The sequence below is a fragment of the Triplophysa rosa genome, linkage group LG18 (assembly GCF_024868665.1).
Source record: "Triplophysa rosa linkage group LG18, Trosa_1v2, whole genome shotgun sequence".
Classification (NCBI taxonomy): Eukaryota; Metazoa; Chordata; class Actinopteri; order Cypriniformes; family Nemacheilidae; genus Triplophysa; species Triplophysa rosa.
The window spans coordinates 14,862,473-14,888,212 of NC_079907.1; the positions used below are offsets into that span (position 1 = coordinate 14,862,473).

Consider the following 25,740-nt stretch of genomic DNA (forward strand, 5'->3'; position numbering starts at 1 on the left):
TTATTGTTAGTACGCTTAATAGCAATGAGACTAGCTATGGTGCGATTTTAAATTACTTCATAAAGTGGTGTGAAGAGCCTTATCTTTTACTCATCTAAGACAAAAGATATGATACTTGACTTTAGCAAAAAAGCCCAACCACATGAAGATACATTTATTAAGGGTCAGAGAATAGAATCTGTGCAAGCCTATAAATACCTTGGAAGTATCATTGACTCAAAATTGACCTTTGAAGCAAATTGTGAAGCACTGTGTAAAAGGGGGCATCAGCATCTTTACTGTTTAAGGAAACTTGCTCATTTTTGACAAAACCATTATGATCTTATTCTATCGTGCTTTTATTGAATCACTTCTCTCTGGTATCTTGGTTTGGAAACCTGTCGTGATTCTGCCTCGTCGTGTCATGTCTTTCTTGATCTTGTGGTAGAATCACGGCAGGATCCCTTGTTATGTGTGGAGAGAGTCATTTTGACCCTGTCAGCCTTCGATACTCTCTCCGGTCCTTGTCTGTGTTCCCACCCTTTTGTATCTCTCGTTATTGGTTGTTTATTAGTTCATGCCCCACACCTGTTCCCCTTTGATTTGTCCCTCTATTTAATGCCCCTGTGTTCTCTGTCTGGTGTCGGATCATTGTACTGTTATGTTGCACTGTGTCGTGTGGGTGAGTTCTGGTCAGTTAGTTAGTTAGTCTAGTTTATTGTGTCCCTATGTGATGTGTTATTAGTTTAGTCTTGTCAGTTTAGTTAGTCTTGTTCTTGTTCTCTGTTTTGTTGTTTACCCCCACGTGGGTCTTTGTTTTGTATTTTGTCTTTGTTATTAAATGTCATGTTAACCCCTTAACCGCTGTCTGCTTTGGGTCCACTCTCCTTGTCACGTGTCTCACCCTGAGAATCATGACAGAATGACAGCCCTTTGGACCCAGCAGACAGAGGGATCTCAGCGGGAGGGGTCGATGCCCCGGACTCCCTTCCAGGGTTGAATCCGCCGGACTCCCTTGGAGGGTAGAGGCCGCCGGGCTCCAGTCCAGAGTCGGGACCGCCGGACTCCCTTCGGGGTCGAGACTGCCGGGACCCCGTCCAGGATCGAGACCGCCGGGCTCCCTTCCAGGGTTGAGGTCGTCGGATTCCCCTCCAGGGTTGAGGCCGCCGGTGTCCTGTTCCCGCCGCAGATCCCTGCCGGCCTCCCAGCTGGTGCCCAGGCCTGTCGAGTCGACTGTTTGTGTGTTTTTGTCCTTGTTTGCTGCCCAGCTGCCAGAGAGCGCTGCCCAGCCTCGGAGATGCTGCCCAGCTGCCAGAGAGCGCTGCCCAGCCGCCGACATTCCTGTCCTGTCATGTCGACATCCAGGCCTGCCCAGCCGGTGATAGCCGGCTCCCAGCGGCCATCCAGCCGGCCCATGTCCTGTCCAGCCGGCCATCCAGCCGGCGCCACTGTTGTCCAGCCGGCCATCCAGCCGGCGCCATGTCCTGTCCAGCCGGCCATCCAGCCGGCCCATGTTGTCCAGCCGGCCATCCAGCCGGCCCTGTCCAGTCCCAGCCGGCGCCATGTCCTGTCCAGCCGCCTCCAGCCGGCGCCATGTCTGTCCAGCCGGCCTCCAGCCGGCGCCATGTACTGTCCAGCCGGCCTCCAGCCGGCGCCATGTACTGTCCAGCCGGCCTTCCAGCCGGCGCATGTGTTGTCCAGCCGGCCTCCAGCCGGCGCCATGTACTGTCCAGCCGGCCTCCAGCCGGGCCATGTACTGTCCAGCCGGCCTCCAGCCGCGCCATGTACTGTCCAGCGGCCATCCAGCCGCGCCATGTACTGTCCAGCCGGCCATCCAGCCGGCACCATGTACCTAGTCGGCCCATGTACTGTCCAGCTGCCATCCAGCCGGCGCCATGTACTGTCCAGCCGGCATTCCAGCCGGCACCATGTCAGTGTTTGGTTTTTTATGTATCATGTTTTTGTCATGTCTTGTATTATGGTTTTTGTCATTGTCTTGTCTTGTTTGTGCCTTTTGGAGCTCAGGATATCGCTCCTTAAGGCGGGGGTTCTGTCGTGATTCTGCCTCGTCGTGTCATGTCTTTCTTGATCTTGTGGTAGAATCACGGCAGGATCCCTTGTTATGTGTGGAGAGAGTCATTTTGACACTGTCAGCCTTCGATACTCTCTCCGGTCCTTGTCTGTGTTCCCACCCTTTTGTATCTCTCGTTATTGGTTGTTTATTAGTTCATGCCCCACACCTGTTCCCCTTTGATTTGTCCCTCTATTTAATGCCCCTGTGTTCTCTGTCTGGTGTCGGATCATTGTACTGTTATGTTGCACTGTGTCGTGTGGGTGAGTTCATTCTGTCATGATTCTCAGGGTGAGACACGGAGACAAGGAGAGTGGACCCAAATGCAGACAGCGGTTAAGGGGTTAACATGACATTTAATAACAAAGACAAAATACAAAACAAAGACCCACGTGGGGGTAAACAACAAAACAGAGGAACAAGAACAAGACTAACTAAACTGACAAGACTAAACTAATAACACATCACATAGGGACACAATAAACTAGACTAACTAACTAACATGACCAGAACTCACCCACACGACACAGTGCAACATAACAGTACAATGATCCGACACCAGACAGAGAACACAGGGGCATTAAATAGAGGGACAAATCAAAGGGGAACAGGTGTGGGGCATGAACTAATAAACAACCAATAACGAGAGTTACAAAAGGGTGGGAACACAGACAAGGACCGGAGAGAGTATCGAAGGCCGACAGGGTCAAAATGACTCTCTACACACATAACAAGGGATCCTGCCGTGATTCTACCACAAGATCAAGAAAGACATGACACGACGAGGCAGAATCACGACAGAAACCTGTCTGTTAAAAATAGAAACTCACTGAGCCAATTTGTTACATACTCTAGTAAATTGATTGGGGAGCCACAGTTAAGTTTAGCATCTCTGTACTGTATATTAGACAGTTACAGCGTGTGACTAATTCAATTTTAAATGATGACTCTCATCCCCTAAACGATGAATTCCAACTTTTACCATCTGGATGTAGATTTGCAGTCCCATACTGTAGAACAAAGCAGTATAAAAAACAGCTTTGTGTCGGCAGCCATTACTCAGTTGAATAAGGACAGGTTTAGTTAATTATGGGTCTTTGTATTGAATGCATGTATGTATTTATTTTTATATTGTTGTATGATGTTGCTAATCCATGCGGGCTTTAGCGATCCTTAAATTTGTATTCTTTATGTTTCATGTTTGTGATGTCTTTATATGTGAACTCACAATGCAAAACAAGTCTACCTCCGGGTACAAATAAAGTTGACCTGACCTGAACACTGAGAAAACACAAATGTGTCATTATTGTGTATGGTTGGAGTAAGAGGGACGTACTGAAAGGGTATCAGAATGCAGCGACCATTGGCACAGGCAAACTCGTTCATGTGGCAGGTGCGATTTGGGCAGTTCTGTAGCTCATCTGCAGCGTCTGCGCAGTCCTTCTCTCCATCACACACAAAGCTCAGCGGGACACAACGTGGAGAACCCGGATACCAAATGGGACACGTGAACTCACCGGGGCGGCAAGTCCTCGATCCTAAAATATACAAAATTATAGTACACTAGCAAATTATACCAAAATACATTCATTTAATTAAGGAAAAGGTATTGTGGTATTGTATAGTTCATACATTGGAAATTAATGTCAGCTCTTACCGCATTGTAGTTCTTGGGCCTCATCACTGTTGTCACCACAGTCATTGTTGCCGTCACATATTAAAGATGTTTGTATGCAGTGTCCATTTGCACAGCTGAACTGCTGTGGGCTACAAGTTGAAGCCTGATAGTCTGTAAAAAAAATAAAAGTTTCCTTTACACCTGGTACACCTGTCCCATAATCTTAAGCGATAAATAAATAGAGAAATAAATGTTTTCTGAATATCAGATTCAGAAAACAGGCAGCATTTTTTTCTGCAGGTCGGAGTGTCTTTTGAGGTTGAAAAAAGTTATTTTCTGAAAAAAATGCGCCACGTAAAGCACCCTTTTAACAGCTAACCAATGACAAAGACCTGTCCTTTCCATAACAACATGCGAGGAACGTGATTGGTCGAGAAGGCTCAAGCTCAAAAAAATAAAATGGGGGCCGAAACGCCTGTTGGAGCATAGTTTTGTGTCACGGTCCCACCATCTTGTTTATGAAATTCTAGTCGTGTGGTGGGATCGGGGCAGAGTCCTTAGGTTATGTGTGGAGAGAAACATATTGTTGTCCGTTTGACAATAATATACGTTCTCTCCAGTGTCTTGTCATTGGTCCCATTCCTCTCGTTTCCTCGTAATCTTTCCCTGAGTGTTTAATGTCTCACACCTGCCCCATGTCGTTATCCCTCGTTTGTGTTTCCTATAAATACCCTCTTGTTTCTTTGTCTTGTGCTCGTGCATTGTATGTGTTTGGTGCCTGTACTGTGTGTTCCTGTACTGTGTGTTCCTGTATCGTGTGTTGCTGTATCGTGGTCGTGCTCTTGCCCGTGTTCCTGTTCCTGTTCCTGTTCCTGTTCCTGTTCCTGTTCCTGTTCCTGTTCCTGTTCCTGTTCGTGTTCGTGTTCTGTGCCTCGTATGATTTAAGAAGTTTGGTCGTGTCTTTGTGTGTAGTTTATTTGTCTTGTTTTCATTTTGCCCCCTCGTGGGAAGTCTCTTGTTTTATATATGTATATCAGTTTCGTTTCCCCCATTGTGGGTGTTTTTGGTTGTGTTTTGTAAAATAAAAGTATCTGTTAACCCTTCACTGCCTGCCTGCGCTTGGGTTCTTCTGCCATATCCTGACAGTTTTGTATAAATGTAAGTATAATTTTCACTTTCCTATGAAGCCTGTCTCTCCAAGCTACCTTCGGGCACAAATGCTGTCTTTGAACATTGCCGGCTGCTATTTGTAACCACAATTCTGCAAGCCTTTTTTTAAACTAAAAAAGCGCCATTGTCAACTTTTTCTTGTCAAAAAAGAAGTCAGGTGTGAACACGGCCTTAAAGGGGTTTGATACCTACCACATGTGGGGGGCTCATCTCTATCATCCATACAATCTGGGATGCGATCACACACCCATGACTGAGGAATGCATTTGCCATCATCACAGCCGAATTCATCTGGAGAGCAAGTCCGACCAGCTGTTGAGCATAAACAGAACAGAATATCATCTCATCATGTAATTCCACATTTCACGCATTTCACCGTATCAAGCATCACTATTACTACACATTATTGAAGCATATCTGCAGGCAACATTTGACTCCTGTGAGACTCACCACAGAAAAGTGGATTTTCATCGCTGTTATCCCCACAGTTGTTATAGCCATCACACAAGTTGGCTGGATGGATGCAGATGTTGGTGTTGTCACATTTTATCAAACCAGGCGCGCAGGTTCTGTCCGCTAAAAATAAAGAGGATTGTTTTAAATTTAAGTAGGCTGCTGAGAATGAGATCTGTGCCCAATTCTTTAACCCAAAACATCTTTAGTTCACATAAGTAAGCAAGTCATATGGATTTGGAACAATCATGAGGGTGAATAAATGATAACAAAATATTGGGTTTTACAATTCCTTTAAGATAATCTTTTACAGATCATTGATGTAGATGTTGTTGTCACTCACGGCAGTTAATCTCATCAGTGGTGCCGTTGTCTCTGCAGTCATTGAATCCGTCACACACAAACGCAGCATTGATGCAGCGTCCATTAGCACAGGTAAACTCTGTGATGGGGTTACAGGTGGGGAAGGGACAGCCGACCTCGTCGCTGTTATCTCCACAGTCATTTGTGTAGTCACACACATAGTGCAGAGGCACACAGCCACCATTATCACAGGTGAAATCAGTGGGTGAGCAAGTATGGAAAGCTATAAGGGGCATAAAGGGTATTTAGTTTTTTTACACTTTTTTCTATCAATGTAAACATAGTGCAGTAGAGTTATATGTACAGAAATTTCAAATTATAATGCCCGATGAAGTCTTATTGCTTGTGTGCGTGGTTTGATGATGAAATGTTTTGTATTTGAGAGAGATGATAAGTTATACATTGTGTGTTGTGTGTAAGGCCTGGTAAAGCAGTTCAAATTAAAAACAGATGGAAAGATCCACTTGCAAAGAAAAGGAGAAAATGGGGTTAAAACTGAAGACTTGTTTTGTACAAAGTAGAACATAAAAATGCTTTGAATTTACTAAGGACAAACCTGCCATTTACTAAAGCAATGTTTTATTGTATTTTATTGTATTTATTGTAGTACTATCATTTTTATTGTATTACTATATTGCATTTGGTGTAATTGGAGCTTACTTCAGTGCAACATCTTTATTCTTTATATATAAACGGAAAAAAACAATACATAACAAAATTAAATGCTCACCACAAACTCTTTCGAGCTCATCTGATCCATCCTTGCAGTCTTTGTAGCCATCACACTTCCAGCGCTGGGACAAGCAGTCTCCGTCCAGACAGGTGAACTGGTCCGGATGGCAGCGCTGCCCGTTGTCATGGATACAATCTTTACCATTGTTGGCCAGATACCAGTTACCAGTGCTGGGACACTGACACTCTGGGCCAACTGGACCTGGAAAAAATGGTTTCACATTACTTTTGTAACATATATTGTTTTAAAATTGTTATTTTCGTTTGGTTTAATATTTAACACTTATTCAACACATTCATAATTGTCACTGTAAGTTTCTTGGCAGTCAATTGATGCCCTTCAGGTCAACGTCCATTGATATCTATAACTTAAATTATATAAATTATGACTAGTTGGTACACTTGGGTCTCAGACTGACCTGGTACACAAACATGACTGCAGCCTCCATTAAAAAGCTGACAGGGGCTGGAGCAGCTCTCCTGCTTGCTGGCAGAGAAGACGTGGATGTCATTGGGTCTATATTGCAGATCCGTGGCCATTATTAACAGCCCAGAGCCGTCGTCCTTGTTGGCGCGGTATACGGCCCGAGTGTTCCAGTCTGTCCAGTAGATGTCCTGCTGGAATACGGTCACAGAAAAGGGGTACTGTGTCAGAGTAAGAATGACCTCCCTGTTGGCTCCAGTCAAAGACGCACGCTCAATCCTGTCCCTGTGGAACAGAGAAAATCAAATGTGAGTGGATTTTCAATATCAGAACTGATACTGTGATATGTAAAAGCATGAATCTCTAAATTTAAAGTCTAAACTCACAGTGTTGAATCAGCCCAATACAGCAGTCGCTCCTCGTAATCCAAAGACAGAGCATTAGGTTGTGAAAGGCTTGTGTTTACAATAGGGATCCGGAAGTTTCCACCAAGTGTGGCTCGTTCAATTTTAGCAGGGTATCCCCAGTCTGTCCAGTACAAGTATCTAAGAAAGATTTTTTTTTAACGTCTGAAACATATTTTTAAATCTAAAGGGGTAAAAAAAACTTCAAAAGGTTACCCATAGCAGGGATCTACTACAATAGCTCTGGGGCGGTCGGCATGAGCGATGAAGGAGAGGTTTTGGCCATCTATACTGATAGCCTGTACGCTCCGATTATAATAATCGGTGAAATAAAGACGCTTGTGGATCCAGTCAAAGGCCAGACCTTCAGGATCATCCAGATCTGTGAAACATACAGAAAAAATCTGAAAAAAATCTGTTTGCTTGTTACAGCTTAATTCAGAAAATGTAAAAACTTGAGACCACTCTACCACTGGCTATGGTGATTGGAGGGCTTGTGGTGCTGGTGGTTGTGATGTATCCAATTTTGCTCCTTCCTATGCCCACATACTGGGTAAAGAACACTCTCTTGTCCTGGAAATCAAACTCTGTGGCCACGACACCATAGCCAAGGAAGAACGTAGGAAATGGGGAGCTGTGGTCCTCCGGGTCCAGCCTGATGCTGTTCAGGGTGTAATCCGTGGTGAAGAAGAGGTACTCATCAAGGCCAAAGCCACAAGAGACTCCATTGCTAAGCAGAGAGCCATGGGCACAGGCACATTTGGGCTGCTGCTGTTCAGGTATCGCGAAGCATAACTGAGCACACCGCCCATTGTCCTCCTGGCATGGGTTGAAACCCACCTGGTTGGCACTGGTGGGCTGAACATGATTGTCAAACACTGCAACATCTGTCAGATCCGCAATGCCATCACGGATGACTTCAGGTGTGTCTGTATTTCCAGGGAGCTTGCTGGCTTGGAATAATTTGCCAAGCTTGCGATCGACCCATAACATGAATTTGCCGAAGATGGCAACACTGTATGGGGCTGGGTAGCGACTGCCGTACCGTACGATCTGGCGCTGAGAACCATCGGGTGCCATGCGGGAGATCATATCCAGCGTGTCATCCACCCAGTACAGGAAGTCATTGGTGTAGTCAACTGTAAGCCCTCGGGGGGATGAAAGGCTTTCAGAGGCAAGAATAGTACGATTGGTACCATCTAAAAGAGCACTCTCAATCTTGGGTGATTGGCCAGCATCAGTCCAAAACAGGAGACGCAGTTTGGGGCTGACAACAAGATCTTGCGGACGATTATCTGAACTCTTGACCAGGATCAGTCGATTGCTGGTGTTCAAGCATAACACCTCGAGGTATGTCTGAGTCGTGAATGTATTAGTGAAATACAAGTTTCCTGACAAAAAAAGTATATATATATATCATACTTTGATACATTCAAAAAATAGACAGCGCTCCCGTAGTAAAATCAATTCTTGTAGAGTAATTTACCTGCGATCCAATCTACGGCCAAGCTCTGAATCCTTCCTGTGCCCACTTGAGTGATGATGGAAGAATAGCGGGAACCATCTGTTTTGGCCCTGTAAATGCCTCTGTAGGTTGAGTAGGTGCTGTTATCAATCCAGTATAGAAACCCAGAGGCAATATGCATGTCCAACGGGCCAATAATGGAGTAAGTACCTATGAATTAATAGCACATAATACATTATAAATGACGAACAGAATGTTACAGAGAATCACATTTCTTAGGGTTATAATAATATAAATTATGTAATATTACATTATTATTATTAACAAAATTGTTATTATTACTATTATTACATGGCTGTGCAAATGACTTTGAAATCAAAATGTGCAACTATAGTAACAGGGAAAAATGATTTTCGCTGGAATCTTATTTCATGCCTGGTATTGTGTAGGTTCTTTCTTATATGAAGTACTGATTGAGGGTCAAGAAGTTGAACATTAAAATAAATACTCACTGGCCCCAACAGGAACCATGGCCTCAGAGTGGTCAGAGCTGTTGATGTGGAATCCTCTGATAAATTTAGAAGAGGACACCACAGCGTAAGATTCATACTGCTCACATTGGGAGCTGTCTTGAGATGGGACAAAACCTGTGGTGCAGGCACACGTCTTCTGTCCATCAGGTTTAGGGAGACACAGGTGGGGACAGCCACCATTGTTTGTGCTGCAAGCATTAGTGGTTCCAGCAGAGTCTGGAATTTATGGGTTAATGGGGAACAGAACAAAATTATATAAAAAAAGGAAAATCCAGAGGATTAAACTTCAGTCTACTCTTATCATTTGCGTTTAAGAAAATGTTCACATGAGACCTAAGTTATGTTTCATTTTAGTATTTAAATTGTTTGAGAAGTTTCTTCAAAAAATCTTGAGGAAAAATAAAACAACACATGATAATGTTTCAGTTAATATTGCAATCTCTCAATTCTGGTTTTAAGGTTTGAGTATTACGGCAAACCTGTGCACAAGATAACTTGTGTTTCTATTTCATCGCATTAATGATGTCAAAGAGACATCATGTGATTTTTCTTCCCTGAAGGCATTAAATGAAGTACTGCAATGATTCACTTACTATCTCTGGCATGCACTTTAAGTGCCCGCACCCCAGCCATGCCACTCCTCATCACCACCATGTCTGCGCCAGTGTTCTTGTCCACTCTCTCGATGACCTCATAGTCAAGATCAGTGTAGTAGAGGTAGTTTTGGTAGACAGTGATGCCCCAGGGGTGAGATAACCCACTTACAACAGTCACCCTGCTCACACCATCCATGGTTCCACACTCAATCTGACAATCAAAAAGTAAAATCTGAGTGACCAAAATGGCTATAAGAAGTGTCCATACCACAAAACTACCAGATATCGCATAAATAAAGCAAGACATAGTTTCATCAAATGCCAGTGTGGTTTGGTGTCTACCAAAACAAAGCAAATGTGCGAAGGTATACATTTGATTTGACAGTATGTGGAACATCTGATATGTAAGTGTACAGTTCTCACCATCCCAGTTTGAGGGACACCCCAGTAAAGCTTCCTGGCAGTAATATCTGCAGCGATGAATTCAATATTGCCCATGTTTCCTGTGTAGAGGTTTTTAAGGTTACTACCATCCATGTCTGCACTGGCCACCTTCGGTGGAACACCACTGCCTGTTCCTCTGTCTGTCCAGAACAGTTTCCTGTAGATGACTATTCATTATTATACAAATACACTTAAGTTACCACAGGACAAACATACAGTATAAGATATAAAGAATTGTTACCCTCTGGCGGGATCAAGAGCGATTCCTATTGGTTCTCCAGCTCCCTCTGGTTTTCCTGTATTTGTGATGATAGTTTTCCTGTAATGTTGCGATCCATCAACCCTAATAACCTAAAGAAGAATAAAAACAAAATGCTTCTTCAAACTGTAATCCCTATACTAAATATGATTTTATTTGACTTGAGAAATTGTACTCACCTCAATGCTATTGGTGGAAGGATTGGTGTAATAAATGATTCGAGTAATCCAATCAAAAGCGAGACCAGAGGGGGAGCCAATGATAGCAGCTGGTGCAAACTGAGTTCGGTTTGTCCCATCTGTCTTACTCCTATAAATAGAACCCTAAAAACACAGATATAACCTTAATTTCATAAATAACAGAATTTACATTTTACCAGTTTCTACCATTTGTAAAGGCGATGCAGAACATTCCAAATTTACACACACTTATTGTATGTTCTTTCTAATGTGAACTAATATTATAGGCTTTTTCTAAAATAACATTACGAAGGGGTTACTCACTGTTCCTTGCACCCAATAGACAAACTGCTCTTGGTCATCAAAATCAATATCTCGGCCCTGTGTGATGCCTGAAATTGGTGTCATGCCGTTGTTGGTTGTGTCATTGGGGTTAAGAGGGATTCCCATGATGACTGTATCCCTAACAACCATCAGGAAAGGTGTTTCATCTAGGATTAAAAAGACAGCCTCTTCAGGTCAAATGACAAATATATGAAAAAAAAGGAGATTGACAGGAAGGTTCTCTCAAACTTTAGTTTAGCACTTCAAAAATATTAGGTTCAAATATACTAAAATAATACGCTATGATTAAACACTATATTTTGAAGTTTGTCATGACTCAGACCTTTAGTACAAGTGCGGCCATCACTATCAAGGTTCCATCCAGACTGGCAGGCGCAGTTGTAGTATCGAGGTCTTAAGGTCGACAGCAGACACAGCTGACTGCACGGATGGTTCTCACAGGGGTTCAGCGCTGTATGGAAGACAACACTCTTGTATTTACAGTCATGAAAAACAATGTGTTTGTTTTATCAGCAATCACTTGGAGATCTGACCTGCAGGCTGCTTTACAGCGTGATCTATGGTGATGCCCATGCCCTGGTATACAGCGGACATAAGGATGGTGGTGTTTCCTCCATGAAATTTGTTAGTCATCATGATTTGACTTGTGTAAAGGTCAGTCCAGTAGACTTTGTCCTCAAAGATGGTTATCCCGTGGGGTTGCTGAAGAACCTGCAAACACAGAAATTAAGTGGAAAACTTAATGTCTGCTCCCTCTACACTCCATGTTTCTTTTATTAACATGATTAACATTTTAATAATTTATTATTTTGTAAAATATAGATATAAATAAATCTTTAAATAACTCCTATGACTAAAACGTGAAAATGTGAAGCATGACATAAATGACCCATATGACTTGCAACAGCCTGTAGCTGGGAACTCTTACCAAGTCACTTGCAAAGACCTGTTGCCGATTTTTGCCATCATAGTCGCAGTAGTCAATATATTTCAAGTAGGCATCAGCAAAGTATATTCTTCTAGTTGGGTAATCCAGGGTAAGGCCATTAGGCCAGTAAACCTTACTAGTCACAATAGCTCTTCTTCCAAACCCATCCATACTAGCCTGTTCTATACGGGGGTTCTGACCCCAATCCGACCAGAACATAAGATTTGTGCTAAGAAGAAAACAGAGGAAAAATGTGTTATTTGCATTTTGTGCTAAGATGTATTACAAAACTCACTAAGATCATTCATTATTATCCACTTAATTTTCAAGATAATGAAAAAGAGGAAAATTGCCTTTAAATTGATTAATCGCAATTAACTGTGATTAGTTGCAATTAATTGCGATTAATCAATAATTATATACAGTATATATATATATATATATATATATATGCAACACACATACTGTACATACTGTACATAATATATTCTTATGTATATATAACAACAATTGCTGTCAAAAGATTAATCGCAATTAATCGCATCCAGAATAAAAGTTTGTGTTTACATAATATTTATCTGTTTACTGTGCATAATCATTTTGTATTTATTAATGCATACACATCCATGCATATATTTAAGAAAAATCTAAATATTAATAAACATTTATATATAATTTCGATTATTGGTAAATATAAATAAATACATGTAAATATTTCCTAAATATGTATACTTGTGTATGTGTTTGTATTTATAAATACAAAATTAATATGCACAGTACATAGACATATATTATGTAAACACAAACTTTTATTCTGGATGCGATTAATCGCGATTAATCTTTTGACAGCCCTACAATTTATATATAATATAATATAACTTATACAGTATCATGTATCAAGATAAATATATAATACACTTATATCCAAAATATATAAATGTATGTTTGAGAATTTAAATATACATGCCACATACACATATAAACACAAAAAAACATTGGAATCGATTAATTGTGATTAATTTGATTGCACTATGAAACACTAAAAACTGCCTACTGGTTGCGGGGGTCTAGAGCTAATCCTCGTGGCCTGGTGATATTCTGTGTGATCAGAACTTTCCGGAAGCGGCCATCTAGAGTGGATACTTCAATGTTCTCCATGACAGAGTCGGTCCAGTAAATGTTCCGACCCACCCAATCCACCGCTATAGTTTCAGGTACCATAAGACCTGATGGAAACACCTAATATACCAGCATCAATGAATGTTAACCAAGGATATCTATAAAAATAGACAGGGACTCCAAAAGGCAATCTATATTTCTTTTTACTATTTACCTGTTTTCTGTCTGTGCCATTCTGGAATGAACTGTAGATCATGTTGTAGTTTGCATCACCCCAGTAGACCCTCTTGCTGACACTGTCGAAATCTACAGTGATGATGCTCACACCGCTGGCTATGGGCTGGATGATTTGCGGCCTAAAGTTGATGCGGTTAGCGATAAGCTGGCTACGTCTGGCCACCAGAAGTAAAGCATCACCTGGGGCTGGAGCGGATTCCATTCAAAAACAGAGACATTAGGTCCACGGCTACATGAATACAAATTCATACGAGCAACATACTCCTCTTTAAAGCATCTTGGTCATCCTGTTTAAAATATAAGTGATGGGGATGTCGCTTACATATGGCTTTACATGTACGTCCATCAGGCTCCAGCTGGTATCCGTGGTGACATGAGCATCGGAAAGAGCCGCGTTCATTGTAGCAGGTTTGGCTGCAGAAACCAGGGATCAGACACTCATTTATGTCATCGCAGGTCTTCGAGTCATTCAACAGTTGGAATCCTGGTTCACAGGTGCACAGAGCTCCAAACGGACCCTGAATACAACCATGACTGCAGCCCCCGTTATTCACCTGACAGTCATCTCCATCTAAACGTATTTAAAGTCAGATGTTAAAAGGAAGATGTGTAGATTAAAGCTTATTGAACAAATCTGTTTCTCCAGCATCAGTACTCACTGCAAAGGGGAGATTCGTCGGCTCCATTGGGACAGTCTCTCTGGCCATCGCACACCTGAGCCTCGGTGATACACACCTGGTCTGTGGGACACAACCACTTACCCGATGGGCAGCTGAATGGAGGATTGGGACAGTTTGTCTCATCGCTCAAATCCCTGCAATCGTCATCACCGTCGCAAACCCAGTTCTGTGGAATGCAGTTTCCATTGGCACACTGGAAGTCTGTGGATCTGCAGGTGTGTGGCGGGCAACCAGTGTGTTCGTCAGAGCCGTCTTCACAGTCTGGATGGCCGTCACATTCCCACACTTTTGGAATACAGAATCCGTCGACCTGGCACTGGAACTCATTGTCATGGCAGAGGCCGGGCCCACGTGTGGCTGTATATGTGATAAACTATTAGTGTTCACCTTAATTAACTCTCAATGAATTCATAACATATAAAGTGGCTTATATACACATTAGGATTGATCTATTTTTCTATATAAAATCTATCTACTATACCTTCAGATAGCCCTTATTTTCAAAAAGGTAAAACCCCTGAGAGACCCCTGGTCTATGCAATGCACATAGCATCATAACAGAAGACATTTTTCTTTGCTATCAATTGAAATTAGTGCCAAAATTCATCCACTTTTTACTAACAAAAAAATCTTAATTTCATATTAGGAATATCTTAAAAACCAGACTGAAAGAGGACACGTGTAACTTACGACAGTTACTCTCATCTGAGTGGTCCCTGCAGTCATAAACCCCATCACAGCGGTAGCTCTGACTCACACACTGGTCTCCACTGGCACATGCAAACTCCCAGTTACCACATGAGTACTCTACACAGAGCAAAGAACAATATGCTGATTTAGTAGATGTTTAGAAATACGAATACTTTAGATGTGAACGTAACCACGTCTTACCACAGCCTTTCTCATCAGAGCCATCCAAACAGTCCTGGTCTCCATCACAAACATATGACCCATAAATACAGCGATGATCGGGACAAAGAAAGAAGCCAGGCTGGCAGGTAGTAGTTGCATCTAGAAAAGGGCGGAAAAGCAGAGCCGTGGTTATTAACTTATCATAGATCAACAAAAAACACTAAATGGACAGTTCACCCAAAAACTAAAATTCTGTCATCATTCATTCACCTTCAAGTTGTTCCAAATATGTATTAATTTCTTTGTTCTGATGAAGATATTTGGAAGAATGCTTATAAAAAACAGTTCTTGGACCCCATTGACTACCATGTTGAACACAAAAGAAGATATTTTGAAGAATGTATAGCAAACAGTTCTGGGGCACTTTTGACTTCCATTGTAATTTTTTTCTACTGTAGCAGTCAATGGGATCCAATAACTGTTTGGTTAAAAGCATTCGTCCAAATATCTTTCTCTGTGTTCAACCAAACAAATAAATGTATACATGTTTGGAACAACTAGAGCGTGAGTCATTCATGAAAGAATTTTTGTCACTTTAAAGCAACATTCGTAATGTTGTTTCAAACTTTTTGAAAGTGGAGTATATTGAGAAGAATACTTGTACAAAAAATAGCAACAAGTGCGAGTCTCCTTACAATGAATGTCCTATAATGTTTATAATGCGCCTATATATAATGTTTATAAAGCTCTTCTGATTCTGATTCTGATATAACGTCGATCATCCTCCATATTTGTTTTTCTTCAGAAGTCACGTTTAATCACACTCATGCCACTTTGAAATCACGATCCGCTCGAACTGTCAAGTGTGTTCGTTCTGAATTTTATAACGTTAAAATCGTTAATAAAAGTTAAAAAAATAATTAAATATTAATGTTAAGATGTGCAAATTGTCTAGTGTGTCCCACGCAAATAGTAAAAAAAGTAAAATGCGTTTTTAATGATTAGATTAAGTATGTGCTGTTGAGATTTTTTAAATATGATTTTATTCCAAAATGTTAAAGTGCATAACTTACTGCAGTCTCTCTCATCAGACCCATCACCACAGTCGTTGAAGGCATCGCACACCCATGCTTTTGGGATACAGTTTCCATTGGTGCAAGGAAAGAGGAGTGATGAGCAGGTGGTTGGTCCACGTGTGGGGCAGTTATCTTCATCAGACCCATCACCGCAATCGTCATGTCCATCACAGCGCCATCTAGCAGGGATGCAGTGCTTGTTTCCACAGGTGAAGGCATATGGGGAGCAGGTTGCCCCTAATAAGATTTCAATTAATATAACATTTCAAAGATGTGCATACATACATACATAGCATGTTTTAAAACAATAGATAGTAAATAAAGGGAGAAAGAGTCTATTTTTTCTATATTTATTCTGTATAGTTTTATAATGTATCATATTCCAATGTTTTATCAAAGGATGATTCCACTCTCATCCACAGATGTCTTGGCTTATTCCTGCATTTTCACTTTTGTTTAAAAGTTTGTAATGCATGCCCCCCCCCAAAAAAAATGGTCCATTGTGCTTCTGCTAACCCCTGTACATACTATACACACCTGGCTCTGTGCAGTTGGTTTCATCTGTCTTGTCGATGCAGTCATTAACACCATCACAGCGATATGAATTAGGTACACAGCGGCCCTCATCACAGGGAAAGGAGTAATCTCCACAGTTATTATCTGGCGGAGGCTCAGAGTCATCTTTTACACAGTCTCGATGGTTTTCCTGCAGCTTCATGCCGTAGGGACAGCCGCACACACGGTTGGACGCGGGCGTTGGGAAACAGAAGTGACTGCAGCGGCCGTTTGGAATTAAGTTGCATCTACTTTTGAACACTGATGCAATAGAAGTAAACAAAGCAAAAATTATTTTAGCTTGAAACCTATAGTTTTATCAAGACAGAAATAAGTACATAGATATTTACACACATTACTTACAGTACATACATAGATCACAACAATGATCCAAACTGTGCTCAGCTTTAGTCATAACAAACCTAAATATTTTTTCATCAATTTATCCAGGACCAAATTATTTGGGCTTTTGCTGTTAATTTTATTTAAGGAATTTTAGGAGACATGTCTGAGACAAAGTTGATACTTAAAAATCATTGAAACTTCCCTGAGTGAAATAAAGTTAAACAAACACTAGTTAAGGAGGGGCATTCTGACACTTACAGCTCTGTATATCTGCTGAATAAGCCTTGACATTCATTATGCCCATAATGCCCTTTCTGAGTATTATATTTTCTCCACCATCCCTCTTCCTCATACGGAACACAGCATTTGTCCTCCAGTCTGACACAAATAGATGATCTAACAAACAGCAGAAACAGATCAATCATTGACAAGTGAATCGAGTAAAACATTACATTTCCTCATATCTTTATAGATAAACATAATCAGTTAAACACATGGTAATATTTGTCTTAGAATCACATTTCTTTCCACATTTATCCTATAACAAATGAGCACTGTAATGGGGCTGACCTGAGTGTATCGTAAGCGAAAATGGGTGAGTGATTTGTCCGACACTGGAAAATGCCTGGCGATCCATGCCATCAATGCTCACATGTTCAATCCGATCCAGCTGTGCATCAACCCAATACAGCCTATCCATTCTGTATAGCATGAACAAAACTTTCTGAGGTAATTTTCACAAGCTCATTTCTGAAAACCAAACTAAATCTCCTGATGTGTCCAAATTAAATAAGAAAAATTCATAATTCCGATTAAAATACTAGAAGCTGGTAATGTGGGAGGTCTTCCTTACAGGTAATCTACAGCAAGTCCATTAGGCCACCCAAGTGTAGTGTTGATCAGAGGAACAGCATTGCTTCCGTCTGTATAAGCTCTGGTGATCACAGCTGGACGATACCAATCAGACCAAAAGAGGTATCTGAAAGTACATAATAGAGATGTGTAGTGCAACCCAGCAAATCTAAAACATATGCTGACTCGCATCTAAAGTTGGGGTGTCACAATACACCGGTATTGACAATAGCTGTGATATTAAAGAGTACATAACTAGGGATTTTTACTTTGGTTTATGGAGTGCCCAACAAGATGTAAAAACACTATTTTCTGGCAATAATAGGCAGTTATTCTTACTTTACTTCTTGACTGACTCTCAAATGATTCGGTCCCCGATTTATCTGTCTAATCCCCTCCTTTCCGCTAGTCTAGTCTGCTGTGATTGGTCAGATGGTCTAGTCTGCTGTGATTGGTCTACCGCGAATGAGGCTCACGAGCTACAGTGTTTGGGGGAGAAAAGTGTAGTTTTCGCGGGTAGTCCTAGTAAAACGTAGGCGGGGACTATATGTAGTGACGTAAATCCGTGGCGGTTCGCGAATCGGACTAGGGACGACTCGTTTGCATGATTCAGAGTCAACTCCGTTTTTTCAAAGCCAATAACTTTGTTATTCATTCACCTTCGGATTTACAACTTGGCAGTCTGCTTACTTTCAAACACGGCAATATTACAATAACGGCAATAAATAATTCATCACCATTTAAAATGTTGCCTTAAGAACCACAATGGTTACAAAATCTCTTTCTGCCTCCCTACAATTATATTTTGAATATAATTTATTGGCCAAAATAGAGGATCTCAAATAAACAAAATTAAAGATGAATTTGAACAATAACTTTAAATAAAAATGTTTTGCCTTCTATGGGTATATGTGAGAATCAGTATTTAGAAATTTACATTTACATTTACATTTACGCGTTGGCTGACTCTTTCTATCCAACGCGACTTACATTGCATTGGCGTTGCTAGTGGCATGCTCTTTCCAGTTATATCCACATTCACACTCTCTCACACACAGTTAAGGGCAATTTAGCATCTCTAATTCACTGGCATGCCTTTGGGGAAACCACAAGCACAGTTTTATTCCCTGTGCTGACATTTCTCTATTGAAACTGAGTTCGAGCTGGCATATCAAAGGCATAAATTTAAATAGCCAATAGCTTTATTTGCATCATAGCGACAAGCCATGGTTGTTAGTTGGTGGTATTGAGAGATTTTATTCATCCTAGGATTGGAAGGGACTAAAACCTGTGCAGTGCAGACTGAGTCATCAATACTTTTTTTGAGAGAGATAATGGTTTGGAATCAACGGTGTTATGAATTCCTGACCATAACCTTGTTCTGTCTTACCCTGCACTAGGATGCACAGCTATACCCCGGGGGTAAATCAGGTTCTTAACAATGTCTCTTCTGGATCCATCGGTTATTTTAAAAGCTGAGACGGTGCGATACGAGCTGGATGTCCAGAAGAGGATCTTTGAAGTCCAGTCATATGCCATTGACTCAACAGAGCCTACTCTGTAACCTGTCAGAATCTTTTGATCTGAAATATAACAGAATAAAATAGTTTAAAAAGAGCTGTATGTTTTAAAGGACATTTTATAAACACATCTGTACTACTCTGACATTGATAAGTGAGAGAAGTAATAAGTTCACTAGTTGTGTTGTATGTTTAGTGGAAAATTATTCTCTGAAGTTTTTACAGACTCACTGGTGCCATTGATGGGTGATTGGTAAATGAGTTGTCGCGTGCGATCATTGTAGAACACAGTCTCTTCAAACCCGTCATAATCCACAGCAGAGCCAGAGAAGCTTCCGGTCAAACCAGCCAATGGCAGTGTTACGTCCTCCTGAGAGGACACATTAAGAGGGATCCCTCTGACTGCTGTCGCACTAGATACCAGTAAATAATCTTTAATCTCTGAAAGTGAGAGAGACAGAGGATATGTTTTAGGAGATTCATTCAATTCTACAAATTGGACAGTTATGGTAAACTAACAAACAAACAATATGCAGTCCTGGCCAAAAGTGATGTCTAACTATGTAAAGTTAAAGGTCCAGTGTTTGAAATGTAGTGGCATCTAGTGGTGAGGTTGCAAATTGCAACCAATGCCTCACTCCACCCCTCCCATTTGACGGTGGCTAAAATGTTGTCATGTTTTTGCTTCTTTGCCGAAGGAGATCATATATTTACGAAACGCACTCAGTAGAAAATTTTGTCCATTTAGGGCTACTGTAGATACAACATGGCAAATTCCATGTAAGGGGACCCATGGTGTATGTAGATGGAAATAGCTCATTCTAAGGTAATAAAAACAAAACATTTCATTATGTAAGGTCTTTATACACCTCTGAAAACATAGTTATGTATATTATATTGCATATACAGTAGATCCAAAACATTACACACTGGACTTTTAAATCAAATGTATTATTGAACACATCTGTATTCATGTTGCATTGAAATATAAACTGAATATCGAATATATGATATTTGGCAAGAATTAAAGGAGTATTAAAAACAAATAGGGTAAAAAATAAGGACACCAGATATCACTTTTGTTCACTACTGTACGTGTTGCAGGCCAGCTCTGAAACTCACTAAAGCAGCTGTGGCCATCAGACTGCAGGTCGTATCCAAGGCGACACTTGCAGCGGTAACCCAGCCCATCGTTGTCTGTGCGGTGACTCAGAAGGCAAATTTGCTCACACCCGCCATTGTGTTTGCCACATGGACTTCTCACTACAGTCAGAAAAAAGAGCAGTTATGACCAAGTACTGTGTACATGATAATACTCACTACTATGTAAGTAATTTAGATAAGTTAAAGGAAAACTTAGTATATTTTATAATTATAACAGAAATTTGGTAAAGGAATGGTCATCGTAAACCAGCCTACATTCATTTGGTAGTCAGATGGTCTCCTAGGCTGGTCAAATGCATTTGTTGTCTGATTTTAGATTGGTTTTGGGCCAAAACAGTCAAATTGTCTTTAGCTGGTTTGTGGTGGATTTTTTTAGCAGGGATATTTTTATATTTTGTTTTTATCATATAACTTTACCAGTGGGCTGAAGGAGCGGATGGGAGACCACAATTTGTCCAGGTCTATTAGTGGAGCGGTAGAGAAAAGTGGGGTCACTGCCATTAAAGCGATTGGTCCGAATCACACCCATCTTGACCCAGTCGGTGAAAAAGGCATGATTTTCAAATACTGAAATCCCAAAGGGGTGGGGAACCTGGTGACCTCCATTCAGCACTACTTTCCTAGTAGCACATTTGATAAATATAAAATCAATGATGTAAATCTCTTCTAAAAACAACAGATTTGGTTTAACCCATCAAAATATTTGTAAAACATCCTATTCGCAGAATACCTGTCCAAGCCACTATAAGTGACTGTCTCGACTAGGTTAAAATGGCTGTCTGTCCAATAAACCCTCTTAGTAACCAAATCCAGGGTAATTCCAGTAGGAGAACCAAGTCGGGTCTTAACCAACTCAAACCGGTTACTTCCATCCATGAAGGCACGCTCCAGTTTAACATCATCCGTATTAAAGCCAGAGTCTGTGAAGAACATATACCTGGAGAATGACATTGATTATAAATCAGTCTCAGGACAGAAAACACGGAAATGCCCTATTATCCTTTACATCCACACACATACTCACCCCACTGTTGGGTCCAGAGCAAGCCCATGAGGGTTCACCAGATTTTCTGCAATCAGGGTGACACGGTTCCCCCCGTCATAATCACATGCTTCAATCCTCTCCACCCGTTCCTCCACAAAGTAAAGCTTGAAGTTGACCCAGTCCACAGCCAGGTTCTGCGCACTGTGCACGGCTTCAGAGAGAACCTCCTTCTTATCCTCACCATTGTAGTTTATGGAGTAAATCTGAATAAAAATATTTTTGTGAATATCATTTCATTCCCATGCATGTCTGTAGTACTTTTGCATATAAACCATAAGACACCTTCTGAGAATTGGTGTCTGTCCAGAAGATCCGTTGATTGTGCCAATCGTAACCGACGCCCACAGCGTAACCTTTGCCGTCTGATTGGACCAAAAGTCTAATAAACCTCCCGTGTATGTCTGCCATCTTTATATCACGTCCATCAGTGAAGATCAACTGTGCTAAACCCACTATGAGGAGCAAGTGAGACATGTTACAACAAAAGTGCATTACTGAAAACTAAAATGTCTGCCTTTACACATCATTACATTTTTTCTAATTAAATAATAGTTGTTACAAAAACAACTGGGAACACTTTTTACAAACTTTTCATTTACAAAAAAAAACATGTTTAGAGTATGGTTTGAATTTAATTCATTGCTATGTTAAAGCGATAGTTCACCCAAAAATGAAAATTCTGTCATCTTTTACTCACCCTCTTGTCATTTCAAACTCTTATGAATTTCTTTCTTCTGCAGAAAACAAAAGAATATATTTTGAAGAATGTTGGTAACTGAACAATGGTGGGACCCATTCACTTCTATTGTACGGACACAAAACCAATGCAAGTCAATTGGTACCACCGTTGTTCGGTTACCAACATTCTTCAAAATATCGTCTTTTGTGTTCTGCAGAAGAAAGAAAGGGTGAGTAAATGATGACAGAAATTTCATTTTTGGGTGAACCATCTCTTTAAAGGAACTCGTATATCTGTCTATAAACATTAAGCTCAAACTGTTTAAGGCACTAAAATACATTTAGATATAAAGGACCAAAAGCTCTGTTTGACACTTTGAGCACATTAAAAGCATTTAGGTTTCTTTTTACTTGAGATATTGGCTTTGCAAACATGGCCTTGCTCTAGGAAATATCCATCAGCACAGCTGCAGTGATGTGTGCCTGGTCGATCCTCACAGAAGTGATCACAGATTCCCCAAATATTACAGTCATCATAGTCTGAGGATAAACCATATATGTGCTAAATCTGTCAGAAGGCTAGATTCATTCTAATCTAATAAATAAAAGGTTATTTATATGCAATAAGATACAAAATGTTATAGTGAATATCTGAAATTGTATTTGCAGCTTGGAGTGTTTTATTGTTGTAATAATAAGTAAAATAACAACACAAATGTTAACTAAAATATTCGCTTATGTAATAGGGCTAGGTGTTATAATCCCACTATTTCAGCACAGTTGAATTGCCCAATAGGACATTCGTTGATCATTAAAATGATGAAGTCACTTTATGCCATTTTTGTTATATTCAATATTCTGTCATGTTAATAGAACATAAACATTATGATCATAATTTGATTGTGAATAAAACACAGTATTGACCAAATGATATCATATGCCAAAACTATATGATTTTGTAATAAAAAGTTATCTGCATTGTATAATGTGTAAATTACTGCTTTAAGGTTTTAAAGGAACACCTGAACTTCACTCACCCACACAGGAACGGCTGTCATTGGCCACTGTAAAGCCATCGGGACAGTAGCAGGCTCCGCCCTGAGGGCTGGGATGACAGCGGTATTCACAGCTGAGAGCAGAGCACTGGTTTAAACCTGCAGGTGAGGCAGTTAAGTTGACAAGGTCACATGCATAATGTGATATGAGAGTATCATCAAACATCATCAGCGTATTTTTGCTGCAATAAAATGTGACCCACACACAAGCAGCTGAAATTTAGAACATAAAAACATAAAAAATCAAACGCATAACACATGAGTGTCTAGTAAAATCGGACTTTTGTTAGGCTGAAAGATCAGCATTGATTTGACAAAGACATGTGATTATCATCAAATATACACTTTTAAAAATGGTTATTTTTAACTCATGGTTGGATCAGAAAGGGACATGCCCAACCGCTGGATTATATTAATTAATCTTTGCTGGGGTTGTTATAATATAATAACATAATATAGTCTCATTTGTGACTTCATATTTATAAATTTGTTATTATTATAAAAAGTTGAAGAGAAATCATTAATTATCACAAAAAAATCACAAATTAGTGAATGAAAATAAACTTTTACCGCAGGTTAGCTGTGCTGTAGTGTTGGTCTCATCTGTTCCACCAGGGCAGTCGGGTTTATTGTCACACACTTTGTTTATGGGCACACACATTGAAGAGCCAGGACAGGGCCACTCTCCAGGATAACAGTCTCGGATACTTGGGTCTGTTAGAATGACAAACCTTTAGCATTTACAAGTCAAACAATATTCACAATCAGATTTTTGCTGAATTTGTATTTGCCCTTGATTGGTTTAATTTTGATAGGAGACGGGCGTCGATATCTCACCACATCCGTTCTCATCACTAAAGTCTCCACAGTCGTTGATGCCATCACACACCCATTCCTGAGGCATACAGCGTCCATTACTGCAGGAGAGCTCTGACCCGCTACAGGTCCGATACTCTAAGAAACAAGACAACACAGCAATGTGGCATCAACCCTTCCATCAGAGCAACACTTAAAGACTGGAACACACTACAAGACTTTTGCTCAGTTTTGGCCTAGATTCTCATTCTGGACTTGTTGCAGAAAGTCTGCAGATTTTATCGCATTGTGTGATGCCCTGTTTTTCTTTGCAAACTTTCAAAATGTCTGCAAGTGTGTGATGTCTAGTTTTTAAAAATCTGTTAAGATTTTAAAAGTCTTGTAGTGTATTCCAGCCTTAAGTTTGCTTCAAAATTTCACCATCTTGGGAAACTATTTTTCCTATTCTTTTTGTGTTGAATTAGACATTTTATTCTTAAAGGCACAGTTCACCTCCAAAAAAACTTATAATTTACTCACCCTCGAGTTGTTTGCTTACAAGCATTCTTTCAAATATCTTTCTCTGTGTTCATCAGAATAAAGACATTTATACAGATTTGGAACAACTTGAGGGTGAGTTAATGAAGACAGAATTTTCATTTTTGGGTGAATTGTTCCTTTAAGGTAGATGCAACCCTGTACAAAAAACTATAAAAGTACAATATCAGTAAATTAAGTGAGATGTATAAGACCCACCACAGTCTTTCTCATCACTGTTGTCCCCACAATCGTCCCAGTGATCACAGATGAAGGCCATCGGGATACAGTATCCATTTGTGCATTGAAAGTGGTGCGGCTGACAATACCTTGCTGTTTCAGAAGCAAACCATAGGGAATGTGACGAGAAATGACAAGAAATGTCAAGATGTTGTTTGAATTATTTGACCAATGAAAAAAGCTTTGTTAATCTGAACATGCTTCATGGCGTCTGATTGATTTTTACACTCACTGCAGTTGGATTCATCAGAACCGTCTCTACAATCTAGCGTGCCATCACAATGCTGAGAGTTGTCGTAGCACGCTCCATTAGCACATATCTTCTCTTTGCATGATGGGTAATCTGGATTCAAGAGGAGGAAATGTCAAACACTGGTGTTTTATTGGCAAACCCTGATGATTCGAGATCTTTACAGAATGTTCCCAAGTGGTTATTACTTGTCATTCTGTTACTGATTCATCCTGATTCATGCTGAATAAATGTTGAAGTCATGCATTTTTGGTCTTGTAAAGATATTGCTTAAGGCTTTTATGGCATTCATTACATGGCTGTTTGCAATAAATTTTATTGTTTGAAATTTAGATTATAGCTCAAATAATACTGCCAAATTCGAACAATGCAATCCCATGGCCATTTTTCTAAGTATTTGTGACACAAATCCCTTATTTGTTGTTTTGAGACCTATTAAATGTGTACATTTTTTATTTTATCTGACGTAATAAAAGTAATCTGGCATGAAAAGGAACAGTTTCGAGCACATTGACAATGCAAAGCCCACAGAATAATTTATGATTTATTTATAATAAAATGCCCCTTTTTAACAATACAAAGATGATCTTACTGCAGTTGTTCTCATCTGAGTTGTCCACACAGTCTGAAACATGGTCACATCTGTATTGTCTGGGAATGCACTGCCCTTCTCGACAGGTGAACTGGTCTGAGCTGCACGTCTGACCGCCTAAAAAAGCAAACATGCAGCTACAAATAACCGTGCCCTAAATGAATAAATAGTGTTCTGTCCTTTAA

The 25,740-nt window shown here is 40.4% G+C and overlaps 1 protein-coding gene across 1 annotated transcript in view; it reads right to left on the minus strand.

Moving 5' to 3' along the window:
* lrp2b (low density lipoprotein receptor-related protein 2b) overlaps window positions 1-25,740 on the minus strand; it is a 43,668-nt gene that overhangs the window by 16,224 nt on the left and 1,704 nt on the right. The window contains exons 4-48 of the mRNA XM_057359249.1: window positions 25,556-25,672; window positions 24,946-25,056; window positions 24,693-24,806; window positions 23,979-24,095; window positions 23,712-23,855; window positions 23,124-23,240; window positions 22,498-22,626; window positions 21,691-21,860; window positions 21,388-21,611; window positions 21,094-21,300; window positions 20,781-20,983; window positions 20,322-20,462; window positions 19,431-19,640; window positions 19,070-19,262; window positions 17,681-17,806; window positions 17,398-17,528; window positions 17,086-17,223; window positions 16,465-16,743; window positions 15,925-16,164; window positions 14,891-15,010; window positions 14,690-14,806; window positions 13,979-14,356; window positions 13,642-13,890; window positions 13,297-13,505; window positions 13,018-13,202; window positions 11,964-12,192; window positions 11,569-11,746; window positions 11,358-11,486; window positions 11,015-11,181; window positions 10,691-10,834; window positions 10,494-10,603; window positions 10,232-10,409; window positions 9,806-10,019; window positions 9,192-9,428; window positions 8,701-8,889; window positions 7,685-8,605; window positions 7,431-7,596; window positions 7,197-7,355; window positions 6,806-7,095; window positions 6,385-6,588; window positions 5,635-5,877; window positions 5,289-5,414; window positions 5,031-5,150; window positions 3,708-3,839; window positions 3,387-3,588 (exon numbers count right to left, since the gene is read on the minus strand). Of these exons, the coding sequence (XP_057215232.1) occupies window positions 3,387-3,588; window positions 3,708-3,839; window positions 5,031-5,150; window positions 5,289-5,414; window positions 5,635-5,877; window positions 6,385-6,588; window positions 6,806-7,095; window positions 7,197-7,355; window positions 7,431-7,596; window positions 7,685-8,605; window positions 8,701-8,889; window positions 9,192-9,428; window positions 9,806-10,019; window positions 10,232-10,409; window positions 10,494-10,603; window positions 10,691-10,834; window positions 11,015-11,181; window positions 11,358-11,486; window positions 11,569-11,746; window positions 11,964-12,192; window positions 13,018-13,202; window positions 13,297-13,505; window positions 13,642-13,890; window positions 13,979-14,356; window positions 14,690-14,806; window positions 14,891-15,010; window positions 15,925-16,164; window positions 16,465-16,743; window positions 17,086-17,223; window positions 17,398-17,528; window positions 17,681-17,806; window positions 19,070-19,262; window positions 19,431-19,640; window positions 20,322-20,462; window positions 20,781-20,983; window positions 21,094-21,300; window positions 21,388-21,611; window positions 21,691-21,860; window positions 22,498-22,626; window positions 23,124-23,240; window positions 23,712-23,855; window positions 23,979-24,095; window positions 24,693-24,806; window positions 24,946-25,056; window positions 25,556-25,672 (8,707 nt within the window). The remainder of the gene's footprint in view (window positions 1-3,386; window positions 3,589-3,707; window positions 3,840-5,030; window positions 5,151-5,288; window positions 5,415-5,634; window positions 5,878-6,384; window positions 6,589-6,805; window positions 7,096-7,196; window positions 7,356-7,430; window positions 7,597-7,684; window positions 8,606-8,700; window positions 8,890-9,191; window positions 9,429-9,805; window positions 10,020-10,231; window positions 10,410-10,493; window positions 10,604-10,690; window positions 10,835-11,014; window positions 11,182-11,357; window positions 11,487-11,568; window positions 11,747-11,963; window positions 12,193-13,017; window positions 13,203-13,296; window positions 13,506-13,641; window positions 13,891-13,978; window positions 14,357-14,689; window positions 14,807-14,890; window positions 15,011-15,924; window positions 16,165-16,464; window positions 16,744-17,085; window positions 17,224-17,397; window positions 17,529-17,680; window positions 17,807-19,069; window positions 19,263-19,430; window positions 19,641-20,321; window positions 20,463-20,780; window positions 20,984-21,093; window positions 21,301-21,387; window positions 21,612-21,690; window positions 21,861-22,497; window positions 22,627-23,123; window positions 23,241-23,711; window positions 23,856-23,978; window positions 24,096-24,692; window positions 24,807-24,945; window positions 25,057-25,555; window positions 25,673-25,740) is intronic.